Raw genomic sequence first — 13,810 nt, 5'->3', positions numbered from 1 at the left:
GGTTACTAATTTTCATGTCAATACACATTCTTAATCTTTCCTTCTGGATTAAGCTGATGATATTGCCATATGTGAGGTTATCATAATCAATGTTACCTGTGACTTTACTAAGAGTATCACGAATCTTATGGGCAAAAAGGTTGGGTAAACCATTAATGAATTTTTCTTTCCAAAATGGTTTGTTACTATCATCTCTCAGCATAACTCTGGACAAGAATACGTCTTTATACCACCGGAAATCACTCATGGTTGGACAAGAGAGATTGGTAAGCTGGTCATCTATTCGAGAGGTGATGTTACTAGGAGTACCTATAAAATGGTCTACTATGGTGTAAACAAGGGTATTGACTCCATCAGGAATGGCTCGTCCTAGGGCTTCATCAAAAATAGGAAGACCATCGTTATTCTTTTGAATAGCATTTTTGATTCCTGTTCGAGAATCTTCAATGAAGTGTTTTTCCCACCAAGATTTTAACATCCCTGAAAATCCTGAAGCAAGAAGATCAACTATTTCGGGTTAGCTAAGATTATGTGTGGTAACATAGTTATTAGCCACCATGGAAATATGACTAAGTTTGTTAAGAATTTCCTGTTCAAATAAACCATCAATATTCCATTCATAGAGTTTATCAGAGGATACAGAAAATTGATTTTGAATATTTCTTTCTTCATATTGAAGATCAGGAGGTGTTGGCCTGGGATACCAATTTTTGGTAAGACTAGTAGGATTAACCCGTTTGTTGACTAATCGATTAATTTCTAGATTAGAAAAAACATGTTCAAGTTGGTGAATATCAGAGGGGTAACTAGAGGTAGAAGAAAGACTATCAGAATCATCAGTGTTATTGATGACAGTGAGTGTTTTATCTTCTTTAATGGCTTTGCCTTTCTCCATGTGTTTGAGAAGAGCCTCAATTTGGAGAATGACAGAAGGATTAGGAAGGGCTTTGGGAAGGCCTTTTCTTTGTGTAGGCATAGAAATAATTGGTGACTCAGGTGGGGTGGTAGTAACTGGAGGAATAGAGGACTGAGTGAGGGAAAACTCAATCTTATCAAGTCGAGTCCCAATAGTATGCAAATATTTATTTGTAAAATTGTTTTGTTCAATGGTTTTTCTTGTGTCATTATCAGTGACTGTGGTAGTAACTTTTAAAGGGGAGGCAGGAATTTATGTTCCCATATGATCTAGAACTACAGAGTCTAGAGGAGGATGGGAAGAGGAAATTACTGATTTATCTGATTTTTTCCATTTGACCTTAGTTAACATATTGACTTGATTATAACAGTTTTCTAGATAATCAAAAAATTGGATTTCTAGTTAATGTTCTGTCATAAATCTTTGCCAATGACGGAGGATTTTTTGTTGTTCCTTCTCAGTATGATTTTTCTGAATTTTTTTTCTTTTTTCTTTGTTTTGCTAAGAGGAATATTCATCATGTAACTTGGGGAGATTATATTTAAAGGGTTTACTAATGGTGTTTAATGAAGGGTCAACGGGATTGATGTTACCAATGAGATCTGAAGGTGTAGGTGAATTAGGTGCAAATTGAGACTTGGCTGGAGGAGTCTGCTCATAACAAGGATGACTAATTTGTTCTTCAATGTGAATACCTTTTAATTTAAGATCTTTGAACTGAGAATTAAGTCTTGAATTTTTTCTTTTAAGAGGAGGAACTGAGTTACTTTCTTTGTCCTAGTCTAGTCTGGAGGAAGTAGAAAGACGAGAACGAGTTAGAAGGCGTTGTTCATCAAAGCTTATTCTAACTGTTCCGTCAATATATTCCTGGGTTCTATCAAGACTACAGATATCATTTTATATTTTTAATGGATGATTTTCATTCTCAAGGAACCACTCATTTGGTAAAGAAATATCTTTTCAAGCAATAGTTTTCTTGAGTTGGATATTAGCATCAGCAGAGCTACTTTCAATTAAGAGAGTATGACCCTTAGCATCTTTTTTGATTGCTTTAATATATATATATATATATATATATATATATATATATCCCTTCTCGTTTATTTTTCTTTCTCTATTATCTCTTTCCTTTTTATTTTTGCAAATTAATTTTTTTTAGTTAATTTTTTTTACCAATAATAAAATGTAATTTAAAGAAACAATATAAATTCATTCTATTCCAACTTTTTTACCAAACACAGGAATGAGAATGAGATTCCATTTTTACACATTTCATGTTTACAACCAAACGGTGAAATCTCATTCCATTCCATTCCCACCTCCATTTTCATTCCATTTCAATTCATTCCACCACACCAAACATGCCCTAAGGGCATTTTAGTTCAATTTTATCGTTAAATATTTAAGGAGGATTTATTTGTACAAATGTCATAATTTAGGAATTTTTTTTGCGCCAGATAAATGCAATATGCACTGTACTTCGGGAGTGATTTATGCACTGGACCCTTTTTTTTTTATATATATATATATATATATATATATATATTTTCACCAATATATATATATTATATTGTCTCAGGTATATTAGTGACACATTTTATAAAATATATATAAAAATAATATAATGTGAAATGACTAAAAAGGTACCCAATACACCGGCGCATCAAGACCCACCGGCGAAGCTTCACCATCACCCACGTACAGAGCACTTTCTGTTCAGATTCTTCTTTGTTCCTCTGTTCCTTTTGGGGGAATTACATGAAAACTCTTTTTCAAAACCTTCATGCTTGTTCTGGGCCATCTCAAAAGTAGACAAAAGGCTCATTTGGTGACGAAAAAGCAAGCCCCTCAATCCAAGGTGTTCTGTCGCCTCATCAAAGCTCCTTACGGTACAGAGGGCTTCGATCGCAGATTAAGACCACGCAAGACTACTCTTCTAGGATTAGACGAATCGTCGAGTCGTTTAGAGGACGTTTCCGTGGTCAGAGAACCGGCGGGATCCGGACTGGTTGTTGTTAAAGCGGTGTTGGTCTCTTCATCATCAACGCCACCAAGGCCCACAGACACCGCTGCCCTCTGCCGCTGCTTTCTGCCGTTTGCCGTAGATCTCTGAAGCCATCGCCGGCGCCAGAACAGTCGCCGCCGCCGCCAATACCTTCGGTGGCGCTAGAACTCGCCGCCGTCGTTCCACCATCTTCCTTGCAGCCGTTGATGTCCAACAGCTACAATGGCCATCACATAAGCTCGGTACGTGAAGAAAGGGTGTAGGAGAACAAGGGCGTTTGGTTACAGTATTTCCTTATCCTAAACCAATTTTAAATTGAATCAGTTCAATATTTGATATGGGCATTTTTGGAAAAGTAAAATAATAAAATTGACATTATAATACTAATTTATATCAAATTTTTTATTAAAGGGTAATTTCGCAATATAAAAAGAAGGGTAAAGTACAGTCACACCCCCTGAGGTTTGGCAAAAGGACACTCAAAGGAAACTTACCTCTTTTTTGGACAAAGACACCCAAAGTTTAAAAATGGACAAAAACATCCTTTTATATGAAAAATTGACCAAATTACTCTTTGACCGTTTATGAGACTTTTTTAACTTTAAAATTTAATAAATTTGACCAATCTACCCTCATGAATAATTTATGCATAAAAAAAAAGTAAAAAAAAAACTTTATATTGTTCACTTTTTTTTTTTTTTTTGGTTATTTACTTTATAAATGTCCCAACTTCTTAAAAATGTAGACGTCTAAAATGATTTTTTGATTCAATACATATATTTCAAATAAATTATATTTTGTTATTACTTCTTTCCTTTTTCTTTTTTATTTTTAAATTAAGATGCTTAATTCTTTCATCTAAAAAAATTAAATCAATCTTTTTTCCTTGAAAATAAAAAATACGGTACATGTATAACTTTATGCATCTTAAATTATATATCAAATATTATGCATTTCCCAATATAAAAGAAAATAGGTACCAGTATAACTTTATGCATGCCTTTGTTTTTTTTTTTTTTTTTTCCCCTTTGTTTTATTATTTTTTTTTCCTTTTTATGTTGAGAAATGCATAATATTTGATATATAATTTAAGATACAAAAAGTTATACTGGTACCATATTTTTATTTTTAAGGAAAAGAGATTGGTTTAATTTTTTCAGATGAAAGAATTAAGCATCTTAATTTAAAAATAAAAAATAAAAAGAAAAGAAGTAATAACAAAATATAATTTATTTGAAATATACGTTTTGGATAAAAAAATAATTTTAGACATCTACATTTTTTAGAAGTTGGGACATTTATAAAGTAAATAACAAAAAAAAAAAAAAAGTGAACAATATAGAGGTTTTTTTTTTTTTTGTTACCTTTTTTTTTTTATGCATAAATTGTTCATGAGGGTAGATTGGTCCAATTTATTAAATTGTAAAGTTTAAAAAGTCTCTTAAACGGTCAAAGGGTAATTTGGTCAATTTCTTATGTAAAGGGGTGTCTTTGTCCATTTTTGAACCTTCAGGGGGTATCTTTGTCCAAAAAATAAGTTAGTTTCATTTAAATGTCATTTTGTCAAACCTAAGGGGGTGTGACTGTACTTTACCCTAAAAAGAATATGAACGTTTTTTGTATACCTTTTCAAACGGGATAAAACCCCTATTAAGAATAAGGGTGTTCATTTTGAAAGGTGATGAGCCACTAAATTACAAGTCCTTGACTATTAATTAATTAAATGATGATTAGACTATTAGTATTTAAAGTACAATAAATATGTATATACGGAGTATATGTATAAATAAATAAATAATTGATCTCTACATTGTGAAAAAAAAAAAATAATAAATAAAAAAAGAATAATAAATAAGTGCTTTTAAGTGTTGTTCACGTTGCTGCACACTAAGATATGGTAAAAGAGTAAGATAAAAGACAAATTTTACATGTGACAATTTAATATATATATATAATGTATATAATAATTACTCTCAAACTTAGATCTACATAGGGGCGGGATCTCATTCCCCATTCTCATACCCGCTGAATTTTTCAATCCCCATCCCCGCTCCTATCCTTGCTTAAAATTTCACCACCACCCCCATACTCGCCCCCGCCCCCGACCCCGACCTCTTATCCCCAGCCCCAGCCCCGATTAATATATATTATTTTTTAAAAAAAACATAATTTTTCTTATTTTCATATATATAATAAATCTAATTTAGTAATAAATTATTAAATATAAGGGTATATTAGTAATTTAATACTTAATCGGAGCGGGGCGGGGCGGGTTTTCAAAATTTATCCCCATCCCCATCCCCGTTTACATAAAAGGATCCCCATCCCTATTATAAACAGGGCGGGACGGGGCGGGGCGGGGACCTGGCGGGGATGGAGATTTTGCCATCCCTAGATCTACATGGTTGTACTTGCGAACATACACGTGTCACACGCATTGTAGCATCCTAATTAATTGGAGACGTGGTTAATTTCATAAACACGAAATAAGTTACTGAATTAAAATTGGGCGGTGAAGAAATAAAACTATAAATGTAGTACATATATATTAATAAAATAAATGAAATCCCATAAATAGTGTTATACAGTATCAATATGACACTGTATAGTGTATGATGTTCATTAAGAATATGACGTACTACTCAAACTTCCAAAGCGTAAAGTAGGCCTAACATTAGCGAAGGAAATGAAGGGTAAACGCCAATATTGTAGTTGGATTTTTAGTTTAAAGTATTCTATTTATTTATTTATAATTTGTATGGTGCTTTAATATAATATTCAAATGGATTTTACGTATGATATCCCATTTTCCTCATAATTGTAGGACGAGAAAACTACTTTTCAACCAGATAAAAAAGTAATTTATTTATTAATGAAATCCATACCTAATAATAGTTGACGTACTCAACTAAAGATATCCCATTTTGTATATATATATATATATATATATATATATATATATATATATTGCAATTATGTCTTTTTATTTTATGTAAAGTGCATAAAATGAAGGAGTTAGATGTTTTTTTTATTCTTTTCGGCCATCCTTAAATTTGAATAAGTGACTTCACCATGAAATAAATCATCACATTTACGGTCCAACCAAATGGGAGAGAGGAATTCACCCTTCCCCTACATCGCTGAACTCCTATTTTGGCAGTTAACCCCCTAATTTTTTATTTTTTATTTTTCTAAATCCCCCAATTTGTTACTCTTCTGATAATTTGACCAACTAAATTTTTTAAAAAGATAATATTACTGTGGAGGGAAAAATCTCCCTCCAATGAGAACAATACACGTCATCATAAATATAACTTCATTTTCAATAAAGGTCAAAGCCCATTTCGTCAGAAGACCAAGTTGAATTGGTCATTAGCCCAAAACTACCGCTATCTAACTACGGGCTTTACTAAAGCTCGAATCAAGACACCAGCAGTCATGTATACCAAGTTAGATGTGGCCCAAATCCATTTAAAAAAGGAGCCGGTCCTACAAGAAAAAGGATTCATCAAAGGAATAAGTACTGTGTAAGGAAAATCCGGAAAGGGAAGAATTATAAAGAGGAAATAATTCTATTTGTAAAGAAATTGATATATGGAAAGAATTAGAGGACAAGCAACGCGAGTCCTGCCATAATTCTTCTAACTTTTGTATATAAATAGAGGCCCAGACCTCCAATAAAAGGATCCAAGCAATTCTACGATTCTCTAGACACTGTTCTTATTTATTTTTATTGTTCTTGAGTGTGTTGTATTATTTTTCTCAATTGTTATTGGTTGAGTAGAATTTTGCACTTACACTTTGGCGCCGTCTGTGGGAAACGTGTGTAAATATATTCCCATTCTTGTTTTTGTTTTACAAGTGAATCCTGCAGCTAACCGTCCAGAATGTTGAACGGAGGATCTTCAATAGATCAACAGACAGAGTTGATGCAAAAGATGCGTGAAGAGTTTCTGCACCAATTTGACGTACTTCGTCAGGCAAACGAAGCAAGCATTGCTCAGATCGCCTTGCTTCAACAGCAGAATAACGCTCTACAAACGACGCTGGCTCAGTTGGCACCACCGCCACCAGTGGGTGACACAGCAACACCCCCTAGTCAGAATATTCCTCCGATTACTGGACTTCCGCCTAATGGGGTTCCGCCTAATGGGGTACGACCCAATGAGGTTCACCCGAATGAGGTTCAGCAGCAACGGAAGGCAAGATCCGAGGCTGCGGCTTCAGATAACGTCCCTCGTCCACGCAGGATGAGCAGGTCGAATCCAGCCATAAGCTTACGGTGTAGTTCAATGGAATCCCAAATGGTGCAGGCGTCCAGGATACCTTTGACGAGAAGAGACTCCTGAAGATTCAAACACCTGCCGAGATGGCTAGAGAACACAAAAATTCATTAATCAAAACTCCTTTCACTGACGATGTGTATCTGGTAGAGAGGCCCAAGAAATTCACCATGCCTTCTTTCACCCAGTTTGATGGAATAGGGGATCCTTCTCAGCACCTAGATCATTATGCTCAAAAGATGGCTTTGGATGATCGTAATGACCCTTGGATGTGCAGAGTTTTTCCTACCAGTTTGACAGGAGCAGCACTAGAGTGGTTTAGGAATAGACCGCATAAATCCATCCCGGATTACGTAACTCTATGCACCATGTTCCTGGCACAGTATTGCAGAAATAAAAAGCAAAAGAAAAGCATTGCCAGCCTCTTCACCGTAAGGCAGAAAAGGGGGGAAACATTGTAGGATTTCTTATCAAGATTCAACATGGAGGCATCAGAAATAGCAGATTGTCATCCCGTAACTGCTATAGAGACATTTAAACTTGCAATGATTCAGGGGACGAAGTTCCACACTTCCCTAGTCAAGTATTCCCCTCCCGACATGCAGACTCTAAATGCCAGAGCCCAGATCTACATTCGGCTTAAAGAAAATATAACCCACCAAGCGCAGCACGCTACCCTCGTGACAGTGGAAAACAAGTCTCGAGAAAGAATCCCAACTCCAAAGATTCAAAAAAGCCAACGTTCCTCAACGCCAGTCACCCAGGCACCTGAAAAAAGGCAAAGGGTAAAGGAAGGATTTAGACCTCTCCGAACTACCTTGGCTCGGCTCTTCCAAGATAATAAGACGAAGTTCACAACTCCGCAGCCAATAAAGCAACCCTTGGAGCAAAGGGACAAAAGTAAGCATTGCGCTCATCATCGAGATATGGGCATTCAATAAACGATTGCCGATCCCTCAGGCGACAGGTGGAGAATATGATCGCCAGAGGTGAGTTAACAAATTACCTCATGACAAAGGAGCATGCAAAGCCCCGCGAGGTCTATCCCCGCAAGGTAGAAGGTACGCAAGTAAAAGTCATCCATGCAATACATAGCAGGTCTGAAGATGATCAAGAGTCCGATGAGGTGTATAAATCTAGATTGAGGGCGACCCACAAGCTCAGGAAGATATCCTCGGTCAATGCTATCAATTCTGGTAGCATTAGTATTGGATTCGGAGATGGCGACCTATCCAGAGTGCAACTTCCCCATGAGGATCCATTGGTCATCAGTCTTTTAGTGGCCAATTGTATGATTAGGAGGGTTTTAGTAGATTCAGGAAGTAGCGCTAACATAATCACAAAGACGGTCTTTGATTAGTTAGAGATCACGTCATCATCTATTCGACCTACCTCTAGCCCGTTGATGGGATTCGATGGCACAAGAGTAGATCCCCTTGGAGTAATAGACTTGTCCGTAACCGCGGCGAAGAGGACTTTGAAGGAGAACTTTGTTTTAACAGAGATCCATCATTCTTACAATCTCATTATGGGAAAAGGTTGGATACATCTGATGAAAGGAGTTCCGTCCACCCTCCACCAGGTGATACGGTGCTTATCTCCGGATGGGAAAGAAGTAATTAATCTGTGGGGCGATCAAGTCGCAGCGAAGGAATGTTATATGCTGACACAAGTTAAGGCGAAGAGGATGTCGACTCAACAGCAACCAGGTGAGGCTTCCAAAACTGGACCCAAATAGCAATTACAGAGCCCACTGCCCAAGTATCTTAAGGGAAAGGAGGAGGAGGAAATCGTGAAGCCCATAGAGGAGACCCTCGAAGCCGTGGAAGTTATCTTTGGTGACCCTCAGAAGGTTACTTATCTAGGCTCTTCTTCCACGTCCGAAGAAAAGGAGGCATTAATTAATGTTATCCGGAGCAATGCAGATGCCTTTGCATGGGATCACTCGAACATGGTAGGGATCGATCCCATAGTTTCCTGCCATAGCCTGAAGGTAGATCCGGAGTTCAAACCGGTCAAGCAGAAACATCGAAGGTTTGCCCCTGAACGCAATCGCATTATAGCTGAAGAAGTAAACAAATTATTGCAAGCAGGTTTCATTCGAGAAGTACAATATCCGCAGTGGTTGTCGAACGTGGTAGTCGTACAAAAGAAGAATAGAAAGTGGAGGGTTTGTATAGATTATACCAACCTCAACAAAGCCTGCCCTAAAGATAGCTACCCTCTGCCCAAGATAGACCAGATGGTTGATGCTACCACCGGCTATGAGAGGTTGACATTCCTAGATGCATACTCGGGATATAATCAGATTCCTATGGACTCGAAGATGAAGAAAAAATGGCTTTTATTACAGAAAAGGGGACTTATTGTTACAGGGTCATGCCCTTCGGACTGAAGAATGCTGGAGGTACTTATCAACGCCTTGTCAACAAGATATTCGATAATCGGCTGGGAAAGACAGTTGAAGCATATATAGATGACATGGTGGTTAAAAGTGTGAAAAAAGAAGATCATCCGAAGCATCTACAGGAAGTTTTCAATACTTTGAAGAAGTACAACATAAAGTTGAATCCATCTAAATGCTCATTCGCGGTATCATCAGGTCAATTCCTCGGCCACATAGTGAATAAAAGAGGGATAGAGGTAAGTCCGGCTCAGGCTAAAGCCCTCATCCAGAATCAGGAACCAAAAAATTGCAAGGAGGTGCAGGTACTTACTGGTCGGATCGCAGCACTCAGCCGGTTTATATCCCGATTGTCAGATAAGTGCAAACCATTCTTCGATACTATATGATCTAAGAATAAAGATATATGAGGACCTCAGCAACAGGAGGCCCTCAGTCGGTTGAAAGGTTACATGGATGAACCACCCATTCTATTCGCTCCAAAACCCGGGGAGGTTCTTATTATGTACTTGGCGATTTCTAATACATCGACAAGTGCAGCATTGATTAGAAACGATGGAAAGAGGCAATATCCAATCTTCTATACAAGTAAGACCATGACAGATGCAGAGACGCGATATAGTAAAGCAGAAAAAGTTATCTTAGTTTTGATCTACGCCAAGAGGAAGTTTCGGGATTATTTTGAATCTCATAGCATTATGGTACTCACCAACTATCCTATACGGGGTATACTCTCTAAGCCTGATTTATCTGGGAGAATTACCAAGTGGGCTATCGAGCTTAGTTCCTTCGACATAACCTATGAGCCAAAGGTGTCGCATAAAGGACAAGCCGTAGCGGATTTCCTTCTCGAGTATGAAGATACTGGTGCGACCGAGCGTGTGCACAAAATAATGCACAACACTTTAGGTTTAGAAATAATGTCAAGTGGGCACCATATTTTAAAATTTATAAAACCACTAAACACTTATACTATGGAGTATGAAGTGAGCAGGGATCGTCCCAAGAGATCTAAACAATTATAGGTTTTCCAGAATTGAATTCTACTTTAGTGCTTATGTGATTGCCAAAAGAGTTTTGTTTGTGATTAAAACTAATTTTAAACTAAATGATTGCAATAAAGAAATATAGTTTAAGAGATTGGAAAGAGACTTAGGGTGTAGGATTCACCACTAAGCACATTCCCTAACTCACTCACTTTCAACTAATTGGGGAAATAATACTATGTAATCTATATGTGGCTAACAAGAGCAATGAAAAGTGTAAACCATCAATTTCAAGCATGAATCAACTACCTAATGACAATTAAACTAAGTGTAGTGCAATTCACCCATTCAAAGCATGATTTATCAATCCAAGTTACAAATTTAACACACATTAATCTAGAAGATAATGCAATTGTGACAAAAAGTATGGAATTCAAACATAAGTATGGATGGTCTACTTACCTAATAATTGAATTGCAATTAAATTAATTAAACTTAAATTAAACTAATTAAACATGAAATTAAAACTAATTAAATAACAAATTAACCTAAACATGTAGTACCATCCATCAAATGTAAGCATTTTTCATCAATTTGAAACACAATTACAACTAAGCAATACAATGCATAGCCATCACAAGAATCAATTAACAAAGAATTCGTGTGTAAAATTTGTTTATCAATCAACCGCACATAAGACAATATGAGATTAATACAGATAATCAATTGGAAGAATTTAATTCATAATATTCAAGACTATACACTAATTACATAAATTAATCCCCAAAAAGTATGAAAAGAGAGAGAGAATAGGTTACATGCTTAGGGTTTATCCAACCCTAAGTAGAAGAATCAGCCACTCATGGTTGATGGAGTCGAAGATAGGACAATCCCCATCATCTGCTTCATCTTCTCTGAACTTTTCTTCCAAATCCTAGCCTGTTCTTCTTTTTCCCTTTCTTCGCGTGTTTTTCCAGAGAGAAAATACGATACTACGATACAGAAAAAAAAATAAAATAAAACTTTCTTTTTTTTTTTTCTCTAATAATCTTTACTTAAATAAAAACTAAAACTAACCCTAATCTAATGGCTCACTGGGCCTTAAGTAACAATCTCATTAAAGCCCAACAGTTCCCAAAATGAGCCCAAAAATTAAATAAAAACTGTAATGTTGCTAAGTCCTAGGGGATCGATCCCCCACCCTGGGGATCGATCCCCCCAGAGTTGACAAATTCCTTTAAGCCTTATTCAGCTCCATTTTTGCCCCGGGCTATTTGGTTTGCTTCTCCATCTTTGGGAACATCATCAAAGGCCCGAAATTGACCGCTTTGTGCCATTGTCTGAAAATCTTTGCTTAACTCTAAAAAGGCTTAATTGGACCGTTCTTAGCTCATTTTAACTTTATTGCCCTGAAATACACATAAACATAAATTAGGACTAAAACATAAAATTAAGATAGATGCAAAGACTGAAATACCTTAGCTTAGGTGCTGAAATGTGCAACATTTAAGCACTTATCAGATACTCCTGAAGAGCCGGCACACCCAGAACCACAGTGGGAACTTCGAGTCGATGGTTCCTCGAATCAAGCAAGTGCAGGAGTAGGCGTTGTAATGTCAACTCCCGAAGGCACTAAATTGCAGCAATCTATCTGTTTGAAGTTCCCAGCTACAAATAATGAGGCCGAGTACGAAGCATTACTTGCTGGTCTTCGGTTGGCTTGTAGTCTCCAGGTACGTTGCTTAAAGGTTTTTAGTGACTCACAGCTTGTTATAAATCAAGTAACAGGTCAGTACCATCCCAAAGAGGAAAGAATGAAAGCATATAAAGAAGCTGTAGAGAACGTTGCACGGGGATTCGATCAGATCGAATTCTATCAGGTACCTCGTGTTGAGAATGCCGAAGCAGATCAATTGGCCACATCAGCGTCATCTTCAAATGAGGATCTGATTCGGATTGTGCCGATTGACGTTCTGGACGGGCCCAGCATTAATCCTCCGCAGGAAGTAATGGTAATTCCAGTTATTCCTCGAGAACCATGCTGGATTGATCTATTGGAAACTTACCTCAAGCATGGGGCTCTTCCAGACCAGAAGTCCAAAGCACGGAAGCTCCGTATAACCGCAACTAAATATGCCATCATTAACAATCAGTTATACCGAAAGTCATTTTCAGGTCCTTACCTGAAATGTTTAAGCCCTACTGAGGCTCTTGTGGTGTTGAGACAAATCCATGACGGAGATTGTGGTAACCACTCCGGGGGCAGATCCCTCGCGCATAAAGTCTTGACTCAAGGTTACTTATGGCCGTACTTGTCCTGGAATGCAGAAGAGTATACACGAAGGTGTGATAAATGTCAACGTCACGGTCCTATGAAGCATCAGTCTGCCGAAGATTTGCACGCAATGGCGAATCCGTGGCCATTCGCACAATGGGGGATTGATATGGTAGGCTCGTTACCCAAGACTGTGGAACAAAAGGAGTACGTGCTACTGGCTACAGATTATTACAATAAATGGGTAGAAGCCGAGGCCTATTCAAGTGTGACCCATGAACAGGTAAAACGTTTCCTTTGGAATATCATTTGCCGGTTTGGGGTCCCAAAAGTCATTATGATGGACAATGGTAAGAACCTCGATAATAGAAGTACAAAAAAATTCTTTGCTGAGCATGGAATTGTACAAAAGTTAGCTGCGGTTAGTCATCCATAGGGGAATGGACAGGCTGAAATAACTAATCGGACAATTTTCAGTTGTTTAAAGAAGAAATTGGAGAAACTCAAAACGAAATGGTACGAGAATCTCCCTCGGGTGCTTTGGGCATACCGAACCACACCGCGGCGGCCTACGGGAGAGAGTCCCTTTGCCATGGCTTATGGATCTGAAGCTGTGATCCCAACCGAAGCGGCAGTTCTGTAATACCCCTAAAATTAAAAAGGATAAAATTAGAATTTAAATTTCATTCTATGTGCATTTTTGTCTATTAATTTTGTAATTGTTGTATTTTGTTTGTTTTATTTTAAATGCCTTATTTGGTTAATTATTTAATTGTCTTATTTTCTTTATTTGAATTATGGTTTGTTTAGTTATCTGAGTTATTGTATTGTTTGTTTTATTTTAAATTGTATTTTAAATGCCTTATTTGGTTAATTATTTAATTGTCTTTAATAAGTGCTTAAGTAGAAGTTGAATTAACAGTTTTCAGTTAGGGTTTCTT

At 37.1% G+C, this 13,810-nt stretch overlaps 2 protein-coding genes across 2 annotated transcripts; both read left to right on the top strand.

The window, feature by feature from the left end:
• The first annotated feature begins 8,180 nt into the window (after window positions 1-8,180).
• LOC132295605 (uncharacterized) lies at window positions 8,181-8,564 on the top strand. Its single transcript, XM_059793912.1, has one exon. It carries the CDS (start codon window positions 8,181-8,183, stop codon window positions 8,562-8,564), a length of 384 nt encoding a protein of 127 aa, XP_059649895.1.
• Window positions 8,565-8,609: 45 nt separating this feature from the next.
• Window positions 8,610-13,512, top strand: LOC132295604 (uncharacterized). Its single transcript, XM_059793911.1, has 6 exons — window positions 8,610-8,913; window positions 9,070-9,475; window positions 9,580-9,913; window positions 10,028-10,475; window positions 12,116-13,152; window positions 13,306-13,512. Exons 1-6 carry the CDS (start codon window positions 8,610-8,612, stop codon window positions 13,510-13,512), a joined length of 2,736 nt encoding a protein of 911 aa, XP_059649894.1.
• The last annotated feature ends 298 nt before the right edge of the window (window positions 13,513-13,810 follow it).

The sequence above is a fragment of the Cornus florida genome, unplaced genomic scaffold (assembly GCF_030987335.1).
Source record: "Cornus florida cultivar Cherokee Brave unplaced genomic scaffold, ASM3098733v1 CherokeeBrave_3.0.0_Hap2_Chr02, whole genome shotgun sequence".
NCBI lineage: Eukaryota > Viridiplantae > Streptophyta > Magnoliopsida > Cornales > Cornaceae > Cornus > Cornus florida.
This window is presented reverse-complemented; position numbering and strand designations above follow the sequence as displayed.

Bases quoted from the DNA above. Each gene is read 5' to 3' on its own strand.
- LOC132295605 (XM_059793912.1), top strand. From the start codon at position 8,181: ATGATCGCCAGAGGTGAGTTAACAAATTACCTCATGACAAAGGAGCAT.
- LOC132295604 (XM_059793911.1), top strand. From the start codon at position 8,610: ATGGGATTCGATGGCACAAGAGTAGATCCCCTTGGAGTAATAGACTTG. The intron at 8,914-9,069 runs GTGAGGCTTCCA...TTACTTATCTAG, and splicing joins GTCGACTCAACAGCAACCAG to GCTCTTCTTCCACGTCCGAA. The intron at 9,914-10,027 runs GTACTTACTGGT...TGAGGACCTCAG, and splicing joins AAAATTGCAAGGAGGTGCAG to CAACAGGAGGCCCTCAGTCG.